This window comes from Corvus cornix, chromosome 1 (assembly GCF_000738735.6).
Source record: "Corvus cornix cornix isolate S_Up_H32 chromosome 1, ASM73873v5, whole genome shotgun sequence".
NCBI lineage: Eukaryota > Metazoa > Chordata > Aves > Passeriformes > Corvidae > Corvus > Corvus cornix.
The window spans coordinates 38,530,760-38,550,270 of NC_046332.1; the positions used below are offsets into that span (position 1 = coordinate 38,530,760).

Consider the following 19,511-nt stretch of genomic DNA (forward strand, 5'->3'; position numbering starts at 1 on the left):
TTCTGTAACAAACAGATGCAATGACCAAGAACCAGTGGAATACTCTGCCTTGCCTCTAAGTTGAAGAAGGTCTTCGTTATCTTTTCCCCTCAAAAATCTTATGCCTGGTAACTGAATCTCTGGAGGAATGAAGTCTCATTACATACCAGAACAGCCTTTATTTCTGTCTTCTTTTACCAAGTAACATCATCTACCCATCCCACCCGTCAGCAGCTCTCCCTCTAGATGAAACAGCTCTCCAGGAGTCTGAGAATGGGAGTACCTTAGAATCTAAACACAAATCCTGGCTCAGAGGGTGTGAGGATTTCATGCCACCACCTACCTTTGTCCTCTGCTCAAGCAGTGACTTCGCAGAACAAACCCACACTGCTACATTCAACAACCGCTTCTCTACTCCAGGATCCCACCTTGTGTTTGCACAGTCACCCCTGGCTGGAGGTGCAGAGCTCTCTCATGCCCTCCCAACTACTGCACCCAAGACAGGGAAACTGCTGTTTTGTTGAGGCAACCTCCAGATCTGAGGAACAAAATCATCATCTCTTTTGCTTGCCTGTATGGGGTTAGGGAAAGGGATTTAGGTCCTGCTAAAAAGGTAGGACTGCTGCAATTCAGGGTACTGCAGTTCTGGTACTGCAGTTCTCTACAACCACATGTTCACACTGCCTCCCAACACAGCAGCCAGCATGCTGCTACAAAAATCCCTCTCCTGGCTGATGTCCCTGCACAATTCGTGCATGCAGCTCACCCTGAGTAGCTGCAGCCAGCCTGGGGTGGTACAGAGCTGAATTGCAAGCAAACTCTATGCACAGGGTCTTAGAGGCCTGTGCACCGCTGAACACTGTTCCAGAAGGACCTGAGAGGGTACATGAAGCTCTAAATTCAGGGTTTGCTTTTTGACCATGAACAAAACAGCTGGTGTGTTTTCCTCTTGTGCTGCCTGGTGAGGCGCTTGCCTACCAGCGATGCTGCACAGCCTGCCTGACAACCCACATCCTGCGCTGGCTGAGGCCAAGCCAGGCCTGCCTCCTCCCACCCACCCTGCCAGTGCTGTCACTGCTTCTGCATCTAGCTCAGTCAAGATGCCCAGGTCCACTTTATGGCTTTTGTAATGGAAGTTTTCCCATAACCTGCATCATTTTGCCAGGACTAGCTTAGGGTGTGACTACAGGAGTGAAGGTGAATAAAAACTGGGCAAGAGAGAGGGAGCACCTCAGACCAACCAGGGAGAGAGTAACTTTATCCCTGGACACTGCACAAGCCTCCTGATAACAAAGATGCATGAGGAGAGCACTCGAGATCTCTCCTAGCCATTTTCCAGTTATTCTCTTTTACTTTCTTCTGAATATTTGAGTCCTAAAACCCATAAAGGTCAGATTGTTTGGCTTCTCACAACTTAAGGGAAGACAGGTTTGTGTTACTAAATTGTTGTGTAACAGTTTTCTCAAGTCTGCAGAGATTCTTCTATCCTGAATCACAATAAAAATGAGCAAAAGGAATCTTTTTTGGCTTAGACAATATTAAAATGCACCCTTTTTGTAATTTTTTTTCTTTCCTCTGAGTTAATCTCTCCTTGGTAACCTCCTACACACTCCAAGTCACTCTGCACATTTTGAACAGAGTTATTATGCATAAAGCTGCAGCACTGGTATGACACGTTCAACCCAACAGCACGAACACCTTGCTCCTGTGTTACTCCTTTCCCCAAAACCATGTCTGCTCCATCTTCTGAGAAGACAAGCTCTCCAAGCTGGGAACTGTTTTTGTTCCAGCTACACACAGTCCTCTTCTATGTTTCCTACAGGAGGAAGGCAGTCTCTGAACTGGTCCCTTGACATAAACATATAAAACTTCCCTGTATAGACAAACATTACACACACATACGAAGTCCCTTTGCTTCTGCAGTCCCTGAACTCAGATTTGGCATGTTTCTGTCTACCTTGTGAGCATACACTGGTCAGAAGCAACAGGTGAAAGATATGGTGCAGGGACAGGAATGTGCATGTTGTACATGTACAAAAACATAGAGAATGAGTAGAGTTTAAAAAATATGTATCTTTTCAAATCAAGTGTGAAACATGGAATCGAAACTCAACAGCCAAGTGACAGGTTTTATCTCCTACAGGAAAATACCTCTCTGATACTTCACATTTAAAGGACTACCTGGGAATATTTTGGTTGTACTTAACATATCTAAACTTTCCTTCCCTCTCTTTTTTTTTAATGCCTTTGTCTCAAGAAATGGAAAATGATTAAATTTCCTCCTTAATCATAGTTTTTGCCACTTTGCAGGCAGGATAGTCAGTAAGCTGCAGGAATACCCACTTCACCTAAACCTAGAGATCTACATCTGTGCTGGTCGCCCTAGGCACTCTATACCTGTTGGTGGAAAGCAGGATACCTAGGAGAAGCACCTTTAGCATAGGTACCCTTCTTCCCACTGAAAGCTAAGAACTAGGATAAAGGAATGTCTGTGCAGACTCACAAGGGCAAATCCCAACCCTGGTTCTTCCTTGTGGTCAACATAGCAAAACCCAATCTGCTGGACATCTCCTAACAACCGAGCAGTCATATCCTACACTTTGCAGAGAAGTACAAACGTGCTGTGTGCAGAGAGGCAGCAGGGAATGAGCCAAGTCAGATACAAATACTGCATGAATTCCATTTAAAAAGGCATGGCTCCAAAGCTTGTAGACAGGTTGTCTTAGCTGAGGTATGACAGACAGCTTTTGTGTCAGAGCTGGCTCTTGTCTGCTGTCACAAAGAACCACAAAAGGGAAGTCAGCCTTCCTGCAAAGACTTAGCCATAGGATTACTTTTACATACTTGATTCATTCATTAACTTTGTTTGTAAATTAATAGCAAAACCTATACACTTACATAACCAATGCTTCTCTGCTTTAAATGCCTTTTGGGGGTCTCAAACCATGTTCACCTATTCCTTCCCCTGAATTGCCCTACCACTGCATCCCTTTCCTCTTTCATGGCTGTTTCCGTCAGTCAATCAACAAAGGACAGTGCCACTATGGCAGGTGCATTAAGATTTATCATTACTCCAGTGACGGTGTAAAAATGCCTGAAACAAAACAGATAAAAAAGCTCTTTCGATTCATGCCAGAAAAAAAATCCCCACAGAGGACTAATTCCGTCCAGTTGACATTGACAGAAGCTGCAGGCCTGACACAAATCTGTGCAGAAACAAGATGAGTATGCTTCTTTAGGACAGTTTTTCACAGGTGCATAGGTTTCTTCTCTAAATGAAACATTGCTTGCAACAGGAAAAAGGGCACATTTTTCCTAGCATTTTACTGCTAAGGTGCTTTTGTCCTCTCAGTGCTCAATTATCAGGACCATGGAACAGAAGCCATGCTTACTTGACTGCAAACACTGCACTACTTTGAGGAGAATTTCAGCTGCCATTTATGGCTATTTCAAGTGTACTTTGAGAAGATTTATGTGCAAAGAATCCTACTGGAAATGCAATAAAACATAAGTCAGGCAAGTAAATGGACTTTGTTGATTATTTTTGAATCATTAAGAATACCACAGCAGAAAGACTATGGGAACAAACAGAAATATCTCTGCCTGCTGAGGCATGGGGACTTTTCTGAGGATTATGACCAGATGGCTCAAAAAACTATGTTAGAGGCATTCAGAGCTGCAAGATATTAATTGCAAGGAAATGCTTTATGTCTTATTCCTTTGGGATATTAAAAGTTCAAAGGGGAAAAGACAAAACACCATGGACACATGGATCATTTAAAAAGAGTACACAAAGAATCAAACATACCGTCCAAATACCACATCAAGCCCATTCAACTCCTAAGAGAGCACTTGGCCAAAGGCAGCCTCCTAGCTTGGTTAAAAAACACCACAAGAGGTACTTAAGTTATCAAAAAATGTTCTGACAACAGATCACGTATTACACTACTCTAAAGACAGTAATAACATACAAAGTACACTGCAACTGCCTTTTAACTATGCCTTCCTGACACAACTGAAAAAATAAATCACAAACTGTGATCTCTACCTACCATATATATTTTGAGAGAGCAAAAAAGGGCTTGAGAAATCACTTGCTTACTTACCACTGTCTTGAAAATCTTTAAAAAGAAGCGGAAGATTATTGTATTTAAAAAAAAGAAATATAGTCCTCAAAGTAATATAAAGGGACTCCTCTGCAGGAGGAAGCAGCCACCACGCAGTGTTTCCCTGGGGTTTTCTGCTTTGTTTTTTCCATGATGTTCTTCTCCACTCAGACTCGAATGTCCAGTGACGAAGAACAGCCTCTCTGGGTTCTCTGGGTTGGTGAATCTCCTGGGGCCTCGCTGCACAGCTACAAGGCAAGGCTTAGAAGCTCAAAGGAACACATTGTTGAGGGCCACTCGTTCAGCCACGGCTGGCTTGTCTCTTCAAGTTTGTATGGCTTGGTGCCTCAAGAAAATTCTCTCATTAGGCTCTGACAGAAAGTCGTCATTGACTCAACTCAGCAACACTCCCTGGCACAGAAGGTTGAAGATATTATCTATTCAGACAAGTCCAACATTTTTTAATACAGAACCTTCTTCAGTGCCAAGGGTTCCACATACGTCTCAAACCACAACGCCTCTGTTCTCCATGGGCTGCTCAAAAACTTTGGACAGCACATTAGCTTGACTCTATCCATTATTGTTACTGAATTTTGTTTAGCAAATAACTTATACGTGAAAAGAAGATTAAAAGTTTCAAGGAAACCATTAAACTAGTTCAGTGAAGTTCATATCATCAGTCTTAAGTGACAGAAAAACACTCTGATCAAAAACAGTTAAAAATTCTACCAACTAAAGTAAGTCACAGAATACTGCCTCCATTACTAAGAATTTCACTTTTGAGTTTGATACAGGTAATTTATATTTATAATGAGCAAGCAATCATACAGAGGGGAACAAAGATGTTTCATTCCGTGCAAAAACATCTACAGAAAATCAAATCTTGGCAGGCACTGCATGCAATCACAAATCCATGTACTCCCTTTAAATACCATGCTTGTTCATGCCTGCCTGATCTGCCCTTAAATTTACAAAACTGTAACTAACAGGGGGCAGGAGGGAAGCCACTTCTTACCTGGTTTTACTCAACGAAAAGAAAATTCTTGCATTTTGTAGCTAGGAGAAATATGGCAGTCGATTAGGAAGAGATGAAAATATTTTTCAGAGCATATGAAGGTCATTTGCTCATTCTCCTTAGTTTTCCATTCCTAATAGATGGCAATCATAAATGCTTCCAGAGATTTCTTTCACCATGCATTACTTCATATTCAAGCATTTAGGTACCTCTATGTAAGAAAAATTAGCAATGTTTGCTGTCTTTGCTCTTTTCTTACTAGATGAGCACTTAGGGAATATTATTTCCACATAAAGGAGACAGAAAACTGACTGCATCTGGCTTTTCCCCTATCTAATTTGCATGAAATCAATAGTTTTCAACCCAGAGGTTGGCTGCTCTGTGGGCTTGTTTCCTTGAAAGGGGGAGGTGCAGAAAAGGACTTATTGGGGAGAGGTGCAAGGAGGGGACCAAGATTTTCCATCTCTTGGGATATTTTGAAATGAAAATCATTATAGTTCTTATGAAATATGCAGCACTTACTATAAACTGGAGTCCTCGAAAAACATGGCAATGGCAGGGGCTAAATTCCAGTCACGGACAGGGCTGTCCTGGTATGACCATGCTTATGGACAAGAGCATCATTCATTCTCCAGAACCAGTCCTTTGTGCCTTTGTTCATCAACAGCTTAATGCTCCAAAGAAAGGAAGCCCATTTCCCACAAGCACACACAGGCAACTCGTTTGGTCAAAATAAGAATTTCAAGATAGCTAAAATATATTTCCCTGTAAAACTTCCTTACTTCTCTTCTGCTGCTCTTTAAGTCCCTCAGTTTGACACCTTTGATAATGTAAAGCACTGCCTGTTCTTGGATTTGGCCCTTGGACTTCATGCCTGTGTACAAAGGGACCTATGGAAATGCTAGCAGCAGGTCAGGTAAGGGCCACTTCTGCCTGCATAGCTTCTACCCCCGTACACCCACAAAAACGTGAAGTGCTCCTCCATGTGAGAATGTAACGAAGCAATGATGCAGAGAAATACACGGTCAAGTCTTCACACAGTGACAGTAAAAAGATGAACAGTTCATTCAATTTCACTGCTGCATCACCAGCTCACATCTCGCCAAGTGTTTTGTGAAAACAGGTCAATTACCTTCACCATCTGGTGGCTTGTGCAATACAGTCTGTAACTTAATAGCAGTTACAGTCCAGTGCACGGGGAAGGAGAGTTCCCAACACAGAAGACATCTTCGCACATTTGCTATGTACTAGGCTGCTTACAGGCAGCCCCATGCAAAGAGTCAAGGGCTAGTCCAAAACAGGAATATTTATCCCCATATATTATCCTGGAGCCGACTGGCAGGGCAGAAAGTCTTCAACTACCATGGAGGAGCTTAGGCAGAGGTTTTGTCATGATTTAGTGCTTCCAAGCTAGCATCACTCACTGACTGAAAAGTCCCTTAAAATCAAAACTGAAAAACATTGCTTAAATGAGTGCCTAGAGTTTAAAACGTTATGTCACTCTCTAAACCCAGCTCTTGTTGAACATGTGTTACACATAACCAAAGCCTGACACACTTCCTGCATTGGCAGGGAGATAGTAATGGAAAAGCTCACTGAGGCTAGTTTTAGTGATTTACAGCAAAGGATGGAGGTGGGGGGGATCACATCTTTCTTCAATATGTTTTTCTACTAACAATATACGTGTTCTACATAAAACTAGTCTAAGCTACTTTGCACTAAAGCTAGAGTAAAGCAAGACAAAGGCAGCAAAGTCAGTGACTGGCATTTCAGTTAATCCTGCCCAATATCACCTGAGGGACAGCATTTACCTCAATTTTAGAAGTCTGTATTAGGAGGTATTAGTCTGCATTCTCTCCACAGTCAGAAGAGAAACATATTAGGTTCTCAAAAGAGACAAAACCGTACCTTTACTGGAACCCAGTTAAAGCTGGGATACTCAGAAATCACTTGCTGCCCCTCAAAGTATGTTCCCAACATCTGCACCAAGGACTTCTCTAGCTCAGCTCCATGACATTCTCACCTAGCATGGGCATATTCTTAAAGCTGAGATAGATCAGATCATAAATGATCTATGTCCTTCTGTAGAGTGCAAAGGAATTGTGGTTGGCTAGCTTGAATGCAGACTTGCCCAAATAGATTTAATCCAGGAAACCTAAGGAGGCAGCAACGGTATCCATTTACTGTCTTGGAAGGAAATACTCCTTCATATACCTTTTGTCATGCATCAGTTATGCATCTCACAAAATAAACCACACGGGCTTGTCTACAGTCTCTGACCATATACACAATATACAACAAATTAAGGTTACACAAGCCACTCTGTTTCTTCCCATTTCTAACCTTCAAGTCCCGGGAATGCTACAATAATATTCTTGCATCTCATGCATAAACCTACTGTAAATACACCAATTCCTCATATATTAAAGAAGAAAATCACTATGTAGAGAACAACAGTCATGAAGGATGGGTCATATACTTGTACAGTATTTTGTCTGGACTTCAGAGCAGTATCAGGAATTGTGGATCTTACTGTTGCCCTCAAAGGGGAGAATGGTTTAGTGGTCACAACAGCAATGCTAACAACAAAGATTTGAACAATTTTTTTTGAAGGCTGCACGGCCATGCAGGTGACATACAGATCTGCTGTAGTTTCCTTCTTTCTAGATGCAAGAAGCAATATAAAGAAAACAACATACAAGTTTCCATCCTTTGGTTTCAGCTTTTGCTGCATACAAATCCAAAAGCAAACACAATGGGCCTTAACAAGTTATCAGGCAAAGGTACTGTTCTTAAGGGAAGCGGCAGCAGGCTCTGCTGGCCATATCCACTCAACTGCAAATGAACAGGATCCAACCCTTTCGTAAGAGCTACTCCAAAGCTTTGAACATGGTAAACTTCAGGCATTATCCTATAAAGCAACAGCTACCTGAAAATGAAAATCCCTACTGATAAAAGAGCATCAGCAAGAAGACTTGAGTACTATAAAATGCACAGACACATCTCCTCATACGCACAGGAGAAAATACTGCCTACAGGACATAGGAGCAAGAAACTCGCTGTATTTTATTAACCACCACCTTCCCAGATCTGTAACAGCTATTTATACACTCCAATCCCTTTGGCAATGTTGGCTTTAAGGTGTTTTTAACATCTCAACCCAAATTACAAAGTATCTATAGATTTCCAACTCCATTTTCACTTCCAACTACTTCAATTCTGTTCTTGCGTGATCTATAACTTATGTTAAAACATATGGCAGTGTGTTTGCTAAAAAATCTCTACAAGAGTATATACCCTAAATCAATTCTAAACAGCTTTGGATTTGAGATCAGGAAGGGGGTGGAAGGAGAACCTAAGAGTGCTTTGTTGTTTTTCTGTTGGGGTATTTTTCTTCTTTTTTTTTTTCCTAAGAAACTAACTGAAGCAGCCAAAAGTTATTTAGAGTTAGTTTATGAAGTGAAAATTCTGTAAGCTTTCTACTGGAAAGGGAATCTAATCTCAGTTCCAGATACTGACATGCTCAATATACATTAAAAAAAACCCCAAACCTTCATAAAGGTTATTATTAAATACTTTGGAGAAAGATTTAGGAAAAATACTGCACATGCATTCAGTAGGAATCCCCAGTGGTTGTCTCATTTACCTCATTACACACATGCGCGCACACACACAGAGCGTTAATTGCACTCCAAAAGAAAACTGCAGGCACAGACTGCAAGAAATTAGGTGGGTCCTTCCCCTGGCTCCCTCCTCCCAATGGACGCCTACTATTCTTCTAAAAATTCCCCACAGAAAAAGAGAGTGCTAATTGTAGCTATCACATAGTGTTTTTCCATCGTCACAGAAATTTAATTCCTAAATTTGAGCCAATGCACATGCAGAGGCAGAGACCAAATAGAGGTAGGAGTGATGATGAATCCACGTAGCAATTCACTCGAGCAGGAAAAATTTAAACACATAACAAGATCATAATCACATAAATGGCATATCCACGTCAAAATCTTGAAAAGCTTATTTTCAGCCTCTTAAAGCCAACTGATGCAACACCTTCCTGTGAGAACACCGTGCAGCCCAGGCACTCGCCTCCCATACCACAGAGTTACCACAAAATGCATCAGCTCCTTCTTCAGGGCTTGTTCTCTTATGCTCTTCCAGGAACAATGTGGGACCTCTTTTTGTCTCACAGTAATGAGATGCTTAGCTCAAATCTCAGTACCTGGTAAGACTTGGGAGTTCGTGCTGTCTTGTTCCAATGAAAGCTGCACAAGACGCTCAGGCGTGTAAGGAAAGAGCTAGAGCAGAGAACATGCTCGTGTCACTGTATCAGTTAATGGTACTGCCTCATCTGCAATATCCAAGGCAAGGCCACATCTCAGAAAGTTCCAAGAAAATAGCAAAACCAATCAGGACCTTAAAAATTCCTCACAGAACTGACTTTCAAAACTTGTGGAACTGTCACACGACAGAGGTGTCAATTCGAAGAAAACCGGCCAAAGAATGACAAGCCCTGGGAAGGAACGTCCATTGTCCTTGACTTAAGACCTGACAGAAATCAGCATTACCTGACCATCACTCAAAATAACTGTTCCCTTTGGGAGCTGGCACCAAGCTCCAAGAGGAAGCCCAGGGAGCAAAGAGTAACACACCAGCACCGACAGTGATGATTTGAGGACAGATGGTGGGTCTGCAGTTGCACTGGAATACAGAACAGATCATCTGACCCCCAAAGACTGCTCACCAGCCTTAGACACTCTCAGGAATAAAGAATGAAATGATGAATGCATGAGTTCCTCTAGGAGAATTAAGTCAACCTGCAGGGGTGGAAACTGTCCCTTTCTCCCTATACTCTAATACAAGTAGGAGCATGGGAATGCATTTTCTCTAGGTCTGCCTACCACTGACAAGCAGCCACTCGAGTGTAAAGGTATGACCTAGCTTTACACCTACACACAGCTGCACTGCAGCCACTCACACCACCTCTGCAAGAGTAAGCTTTAGGTGAAGCACAGAAGGCATGTGCCAAATTGTGTTCACACAGAGTTGATGCAGGTGAAGAGCAAGAAGCCTTTTGCCAGCAGAAGCAGGTGCTCACACTTAGCCTGCAGTGACTTTATTGTAAATAAGTAATTCTCTGTTTTACCATCTCTGCTGAAATACTACTCTAAAATGAAAGAGGAGCAGCATTTGCTCCAACCAAGGCAGAACTTTCGATTGCTTAGAAATAAAAAAAAGAGGGCAGGCCGTGAAGAAATCACTCCTGCATGTTACAGGAACTGTGGCACAGCATGAAATTATGGGCTTCTAATGGCCTCCAGGAATACATGGGCATCTTCTGCTTGAAAAAAATCTCTCATGCAGCTAAGTGAACATTCCCCTGTGGACACTGTTTTTGGTTGCTAGTGGGTACAGAGGCCCTGCTGAATAGGAAACCAGACAAGCTGAGGAGAGCTGGAATCCCTGCCCAGACAGCTTACAGTTCACACAGATAAGGTGACAAAAGTGGGAAAAGAGTCACAAAACACAATCAGGATTGCAAGGACAACATGTTGAGCCATCTTAACCACTGGAAGGGAAAGACAACTTCAGTTCTAAAAAGGAAATATTGGCTTGTCCTCTACTTCTAAAGGTAGTCCTGAAGCGTCACCAAAACTGTGAGAAGGCAAGTTGAGTTGCGCATCAAAACTGAAAAAGGAATCCCACATACGCAAACTTCAGTAAAAACTTAAATAAGAAAATAAGTTTAATTTTTTAATAATTTCATATATAATATTATACAGTTAGAGCTGTAGCAGAATTTTCAATCTTATTCATATCAATAAGCCAATTAGCCTCAGCCTAAAAATTATGTTTTCTGTATGTTAGAGTGACTGAACACCCTAACTTCACAGGCGAAAAACTTCAGACATATTACAAATTTCCATACTCAGGCATGTTCAGAAGATTACTTTTTGGATCCATAGGCAAAAGGTGCAAACTATCATAGAATGCACATAAACTACTGATTAATTTCCAAATTGTAGCTTAAAATTGGCTAATAAACTGCCTTTAGAAAGAAACATTCATATTCTTGTCACTTATGAACAGGTGGACTCTCTGTTATTAATTGTGAATGACTGAGACAACACTCAGGGGATGAAAAATCATCATGGTTGTCAAAGGAATTAGCTTTGTACTCAGAGATTTTTATGCAATTTTACTGTGTTTAGATTTTACAAAGATTTTCAACCACAGCTGAGAAATGCTCAAGTTGTTACTGGAATGCACCAGTACCAACAGTTTTATACTCAGGGACATTTTTTTTAAAGCTAAGATATACCAGCAAACCCCTTGTTTTCATAAGAGGAGCATACAGATAGCTTTCAAAACCCCTGTGACACTGAACTAGAACTCCGAGTTTATAATTAACTAATCTAATAGCAGACTTAAAAGAGCCCTATTTGCACCTTTTTTATGTCAGAGCTATTCATTGTGACAGATTATTTTCATCAGCTTGGAGATAGATAGCAATCTTTCTCTGAAAGAAGGTACTTCCAAGGACTCAGTGTTTACAAACAAGCAGAGGTTCTCAAGACAGAACACTTTTTATATATACATACACATAACAGGAAGAAAAAGTATATACAACTGACAGGTTGAGGATTTCACTTACTTAAAGCACCTAAAAGAAAATGGAGTTGCTTTGAAAATTCATCTCCAAGTGAGGATTGCAGAGTCAGCTTTTTGAAGATTAAACAACTTTATCAAGAAGGACATCATAAAGTAGAGATTAAACTTCAATTTCACCTGCTTGACTTCAGGCCCTTTCAGTAATTTGGCTAAATGTATTTTGGCATTACTGAAAGCTGACATTATTTTACCATATCCAACTCACAGAAGCAAGACATGTTCTCTGAAAGAGGTCACATTTTGTATTTTTTTCTTTTTTAAGACAAAACATACATACCCTTAAATCTGGAGAGAAGTTGTCTGCTGAGGTGGAGATGGAGTCAGACGACAGAGCAGAAGCAGATTTGGTGTGAGTGGAATGGTCCGACTGCGACGTGGAAGCGCTATAAAGAGAACCACCAGAGTGTGTCAAAACTGTGCTCAAGAAAGTTCAAAAGCTGACAAGTCCAGCCACTCGCTTACAGTCATATCAGGCATTTTTCATTATTCCCACCCTTTCCATTCTCACTTATTCAGCCCTCAGCAGTGCTTTAAGAGAACCTGTTTTACTTGCCATTACCAGAGATTACCAAAGCGTACACAACTCATTACTAAATCTCAGCTCAGACTGAGCCAACATTAATGCAGCCACCAGCTTGTGCTGAGGAACACACTCAGTGCCCGAAGCTGCGTGAGCAGCTGCAGTGGAGCTGCAGGTTGAGCTGTTGGTGGCAAGAGCCTGAGCCAAGAGGCCAGAACTGCCAACCCTTTGCACAGCAAAGGGCCTGGGGACCTGTGGCCCGGCCCTTTGAAATTGAATGAAATTCAATTGGCCAGGTGACCGCACACGCAGAGACACGGCAGGAGCCAAAGACCCCCGGACCTTCCTGCATTTAGACTGTCAGGGTATAAAAGCCCAGGGTTTCCTTTGTTTGGGATCCCTCCTTGGAGACGCCAGCTCAAGCTGCTATTTTGTTATATTTTGTTATTTAGTTACTGCACCACGATTAAAGTATTTGAAGGACTGGGATGTCTAAGGGCCTGCTATAGGAAATAGGGGTTGAGACGGCAGAGAAATCTGGTCTGTCTCTGAGTGTGGGGTGTGGAGCTGCAAAGGGGCTTCAGTTCCATCTCATGTGGTGGGAGAGCAACTGTCAGACTGGCTCCTGGATGGTTGGACGGGGAAGTTTCCTTAACACTGGATCAAATCCTAAATTACAGAAACTAACGGCCTCCATTTCAGCCTTTCAGATGGGAGATATTAGTGCGCTGCAAGGGGATGAAAACAGACAGACTCCTGAATGCACGCCAGCACAGCTCCAACCGCAGCTGTACGGTGGTGGAAGAAGTTCAGAATTAAAACTCTTTTCATCACACACAACTTTTCTACTTCAAGGATACGTATAAACCTGAGGAGAATTAAAAAGACTCTCCCAGCACACGTCTCTGGTGATATAGAATGTGATTTGCTAAATAACAAAGCAAAATAAAAATTTTCTTTTTCTACACAGTTTTCCTAAGATAGCTGTAAGTAATTAAAATAAGCTTATATTTAACAGCATTTTTATACTGCAACCTCGCCTAGAACCCTAATTGCTTAAAATTAGCATTTGATACTTAGGCTTTTAAAAACCCAGATGACTGCAAAGAAAGATCCTACATGCTACAACATTACTCCCTGATGTCACTGTACAGCGATAAACATTACCTGTGCCAATTAATTCCCACACTCTTATGGACCCCAGAAAGGTTTTAGCTGGGTGTAAAGACACTCTTAATGATCAGCTATCAGACTTGGAAGCCTAGCCTTGGCCAAAGCAGAACACCAGCAGGAGTATTACTGTTACTACTTATATTAATTAGACATGTGACAACCTAGAAATAGCTGTATCTGAGCCTCCAAAGGGCCTGGAGATTTGTTAATTGTCTGAAAATTGTTCTGCTGCTGATAAACAGCCACCAAAAGGCCAAAATGTTCCATCTTTATTTCTATTCTTTGGAGTTTGGCAAAGTATTGCACAGGGAGCAATACTTTGTTAAAAACAAAACGGAGTACAGAAACACTGGGCTCTTGCTGGGAGTTAGTCCTATCTGTTCAAGGATTAAAGAGTATTGGCACCTCTTTCATCCTATGAAGTAGAAACTTCGAAATGGAACCTTTAGGAACAGTAAAAAGTTATTTAAAATAAATGACACTGGTGTGTCAATTGATTAGCACAATTCCACTGAAGGCACTTGTTGTACAAGGTTCAACAGCTAATCACTCAGCTTTCCATCGTGCTCAGCTCCTGCAGTGTTGCCAGGTAAACTCACATAATTCCGGATGGCCAGCAGCACTTGTGCATACAACTCATGCCACAGCCACCCTACAGTCTCTGTTCAGGCAGAAAATTGTCTTACACTAAAACAGCAAGAACTCAATCTGCAAAACCTCCCATTCCTGTGAATGAAAAGGCCTCATATAAGCACTGAATTTGTGTATAGTTTCACATTACAACAAAATTGGTAAAAAGAGCGCTGCTGATGGGTTGCTCACATTCCCCTCTCCTCTCAACCCAGACTGCACACTGCTGCCATCTCCATTGTGCTGGACGGGCATCATGGGATGCACGGTTCAAGCTGCCGATCCGACGGGGCAGTAAACTATTAATAAACATGAAGAGAGTCTTCTGTTGGGTAACAAGACTGATTGGATTCATTACATGGCTATATAAATCATCAGATGCAGCACACAGAGAGGGAAGGAATCTGTATCTGGAGATGATGAGGAAGGCTGAGAACACTTTGCACACAGCAGCCTGCAGGCATGCTAAATTAGGCTGAGCACTAAACCACATTTTTACATTACTTTACTTAAACGAGCTCAGACCCCTTATGTGTTCCCTTGAAACTTCTTCCAGCCTGGTTTCTGCACGGTCAGTCTTCATTTTCCAAGTGCTCACCCTCTTATTTGCACCCGTTTAATTAATTTGATTTTTAAAAGCATATTTAAAAAAAAAAAAAAAAAAAAGAAACAATTATTCCACAGAGCAGCACCCGTTTACTGTACAGCAACCTATAAGGAGATCATACTTAGAGTGTGTACTTTAAGGTACTCAAAGGTACTTAAAGTTATCAATGAAGAGCAAGCAGACACTGTAGATGCCTTCATCGTCGGGTGACAAGCCTGACTCAAGTGCCTGGGTCTCCACTGTGCCTTCTCCCACACCGGCTCCAGCCGGGGGAGCCAGAGGCTCAGGGTAAGCCTCCAGAAGCCATGCTTTCTAGCTCCCTCCCCTTTCAGGGCCCAAACTTTTGTGTATTTAAATACATTTTAAAGGTCAGCAACTCTGCTGAGTTTACAAATCCTTTAGCACAGGGATAAGTACCTAAGCCAGGGCACACCAGCAGCTGACCTGGCCCTGTCCACCACGCAGGACAGCCTACTCAACCAAGCAACCGCTGCGACATCACTGGGCACAGTAACCTATTCGTAGGAGCATTTGCATCAAAAATTTCCTATCCTTTGGGGACAGAAAAGGGAGCTGGAAAGGCTGGACAGGTTTAGTGAAGCATGCTAGTCTCTCTGCCCCAAAGCTAGGACAAGCTAGACCCAAACAGCTCCCGAGAGCTGTCTGTCTAACCTGCTCTGAACAGCTCTCAGGGAGGGAGAGTGCTAACAAAAGGATCAAAATTTCACCAGTTTTTGTGCTGACATAACTTGTCTGCCTGGGTACATTCCCAGTGACTGCTTAACATACAAGCAGCTATTATCTAATCATTGTAAACCAAAGACTTTTATGAAATTGTTAATTAATTTCACTTTGTCAAACTAAGGGGCAAACTGCATTATGCAGGGGAAAAAGAAAAGGAAAAAGGAAAAGGGGGGAGAACCATAATCCACAGCATGTCTGAGCTGTGAAAGTGTTTTGTGTTTGTTGATCATGCTTGGCTTCAAGTGGCTGTTAAAGAAGGAAAGCATTTGCATTTTAGAAGTGGATTTTCAAAAGCTCCCTGCACCAATGTCCCTGTGCTCCTGCAGAAACCACCAGTGAAGCCTCCCTCCAGTGACAGCAGTGGGAGCTTTTGGGAAGCAATGCCTGCACACACAGCGAACAATACCCCTGGATTATGCTGCTCGGCACAGTATGCATAGGTTGCATGTGCTTGGCTCGCTACCTCTGTGCTCCTCATCTGCCATTTTCAGGGAGCTGAGATGGAAGGAAGGAGCAGACAGCAGAAAGGCTGCTGGTTTGCACCTCCCTCCTCTTATCGTTGTCAGGCAGCTGCACAGCTCCAGCTCCACTGCTTAGCAAACTAATTAATCTGATGTCCCTGCATGCACATGAGAAGTTTATTAGTTTCAGTGGTTTAGTCAATCTTAGCTCTCCTCTGCTGCCAATCCAACAGCAAAGATCCTCAAACCACATAGTTTCATATGCCTTTGGGTGGGGGACAGCAGGAGAGCATCCTGGGACCGGCACACAAACTCAGAGTGAGGAGACCAGAGCTCCCTCCATGCTTTGCCACCAGCTCTTCTGCATCATCTCAGGCAAATCATTTACTCATGCTTCTGTCACGGCTTCTGCACATTATCCCAGCTTTTGCCAATGTAAAGTTAAAGCTGTCTCGTGCAGTACTTTTGGCAGCCAGACGGGTATGTCTGGCATCAGTTTAATGTGCTGAGGACCCCACTGAGGACATTCTGTTCCCACAGGGACAAACCCCCAACAGCTGTGCTTCACCAGTAAGGCAACACAGAGAAGACCTGAGGGACGGCCAGGGCATGATGGGCACATGTAAGTGCTGGGTTGGGGGACACCTGACAAATATCTGAGAACACAGGTAGGTTTGGACAGATTTCAGTCAGGGCTAGAAGTCACTAGAGCTGTGCCAGTCACTGCTAGCTGAAGGTCTGGTTCAATACTACTTAAACATGCAAAATTACGGTATTATCTCTGAACCTCGTTAAGGTTCTGGGGAACAACATAGATTCACAAAACACTTTGAGCTCTGCCTACAGGAAAATAAATGAGTTCCTGTGAGGAACCAGGGAAGACCAAGGACCTCCTGGAGCATTTCTCTTCCCCATGCTTTAGGCCCAGGCAACTCTGCACTGTCCTTGTTGATGGATGTCTGTGTTAAGCATGAAAAGAGATCCCCTTCAACAGGTCAAAAGCACCTTCAGGGAAAGCACCTTACTCCTGTGACTGCCATCCCCATTTACTCCACTCCTCATTCTTCCCCCACGCAGAAGCAGGAAACAGGTCTGGGATGCAACTAACACTGATCTGTGTCTTTCATCTTGGTAATTATTTTTATTATTTAAATGTTTTTCTTTATAGCCAGATTTTGAATGATGAGTCCAAATGCAAGCTGTCAGCACAATGGTCTTATACAGTATCTGCACGTAGTAGTAACCCTTTGGCTATATGGAATACATACATACAACTAATACGAGAATTACACTGGAAACCAAGCACAGTGACTCAACTGCTGATAAAGTGTTCATTGTTATTATTAGGACTATCCTACAATATGCCAGATGGTTTTCAAACATAATTCAGACTCAGACAGATGCCCTCCGGTGGTTCCTGTTCAGGCAATTGAAAGGTATTACTGCACCCGTAGCAGAATTGAAGGTGTGCCAGTGTGCTGAGCTTAAACTGTCAACAAAGATGGAAAGAAGCTGCAAGCAGAAGTGTTTGCAGTGCACAAACTTGACCTGTTAAACTATGAATGTGCAGGGGAAATATTTCGGGTAAAACTGGTGATAGTGTCTTAAGCCACTTCAAAAAGTATCATTAAATGGCATTTGCCATTAATGATACAAGGCAATCTCCCTGCAATGTGAAAAATGTGATATATAAGAAAGCCCAGGAAGAGAAACAAAAACTCGTAGTAGCCATTCGTTCTGGCAACTGTTGCACTAAGAGTTTGACTAAGAAGCTCTTTCTTTCCTAGCATAGAGAAGCAATAGTTTTCCCTGGAAGCAGAAAGCACAAGTACAGCTTCTGAAGAGGGTGATTTGACCTTGTGAGGATCTGAGCATGACAGTGAACCCAAGTCAGGTAGAAGATAAGCACAAAGATGCAAAGAAATTGCCAGAATCAAACCGTGAGGCCCTGAAGTTTTAACCTGATGCAGACAAATGCACCATTTCTGCAGGACTGAGCTCTCCTACCCGTATCCTTACCCCTGCTGTAGGGAACTTAATACAACATTCTTCATACTCCAAACACAGGATATTTTACTTTGCTGTCTCCACACTCCAGAGCTAAGAAAAACTTCTCTATGAAGAGCCTTCTGTGAACACCAGGCTGAAGGATGACCACTCTGTATAACCTCTTCTCTTAGTCTTGTGACTCATGAAAAATGTCACAACAACCAATTTCATGCATCACTTAAAACCGGACAATAACTTCCGGCAAAACCTTAGACAAAAGCCACAAAATGAATATGAGGTGTGATCTGGCTAAACCATCTCAGCCTGTAATTACTGAGAATGGTCATTTCTGAGCAAGCTCTTAGAGGTGTTCCTCATTGTGTTCAGCAGAAACATAAAGTATACATATAGTCATTCTACTAAACTTCTGATCAGCAAGAATATAAACTATATACACCTTCCCAAAGACAAGTAAATCCTATGCAGAAAGGAACTGGGTACGATGAGAGTGGTGAGGCACTGGCACAGGTTGCCCAGAGAAGTTGTGGATGTTGCATTCCTGGAAGTGTTCAAAGCCAGGTTGGATGGGACTTTGAGCAACCTGGTCTAGTGGAAGATGTCTCTGCCCACGGCAGGGGGGTTGTAACTAGATGATCCTTAAGATCCCTTTCAACCCGAACCATTCTATGGTTCTATGACACTTGCTCAGACTGAAAAGTTAAAAAGAGACTTTTATCTTGCTTCAAAACAAGATATTGTCTAAAAAAACAAACAAAAAAAAACCCCACACCAAAATAAAAACAAAACAGAGACCATAAAAAGGAAGAAAAAAGATTACGTTCTGATTCCTAAAGCTCCCCTCCTAAATCCAGAAGCAGGAATATGCATATGAATTTAACACCCAGAACTCTACAAAAAATTGATGGAACAGATGAGAAACACACCTCTGGAAAATATGCCCATTTTATTTACAATACATGCATAGGCCTTGAGGACACCTATTTTTTTATACCAATGTCTTAAAATACTAACCTGGCTCACTCCTATAAATAACACAACCAAAACCAGTAGTCAGTGATGATAAAGTCACCTTTCCAGCACCTTCTTTATGAATATTTTTTCCCTGTCAGTACAACAAGCAGCTGCTTCAAATTGCTTGCAAAGGTGTGCCAATTACTCAGACATTAATTGGCATGAGCTGCTCACACCATTTCTTTTGTATCAAACAGAATATTTTGTTTCAATAGTCACTGAACTGACATGGAAAACAGGTGACAAAATGCACCACTGAGCAATACAGTTTCAGGCACAGAGGTCATAAATGAGAAAAACACTGTAGAGGGCAAATTTCCATTTCCTCTCTTCCTGTTTTTTTAAAAGTTTCTCATTATGTGCATTCCTAAAAATTAATCAAGGTGAAAACTGCAAATTAATGATGATGAGTGGTAAATACAATTTCATTTGGAAGCTTCAGATGCCAAGAGAGCAGGGTCCAATTGATTTGAATTTACAGCAGGGCCATGAACAGAAGCACTTGTAGCACTTGGGCAGTTCTCTTAAAAGTATAATGCTGCAGAGGTATTGAGCACTCCCCGCTCACTTCCCAAGCTCAGACTGA

The 19,511-nt window shown here is 42.1% G+C and overlaps 1 protein-coding gene across 3 annotated transcripts in view; it reads right to left on the minus strand.

The window, feature by feature from the left end:
- Positions 1–19,511, minus strand: part of MTMR2 (myotubularin related protein 2) — a 63,145-nt gene that overhangs the window by 29,180 nt on the left and 14,454 nt on the right. For 2 of the 3 annotated variants that reach the window (XM_039563615.1, XM_039563629.1), the window contains exon 2: positions 12,047–12,152. In XM_039563615.1, coding sequence (XP_039419549.1) covers positions 12,047–12,152 — 106 coding nt within the window. Of the gene's footprint in view, positions 1–4,085; positions 4,380–12,046; positions 12,153–19,511 lie in introns of those variants that run through there. The other variant, XM_019286442.3, reaches the window with a different exon arrangement.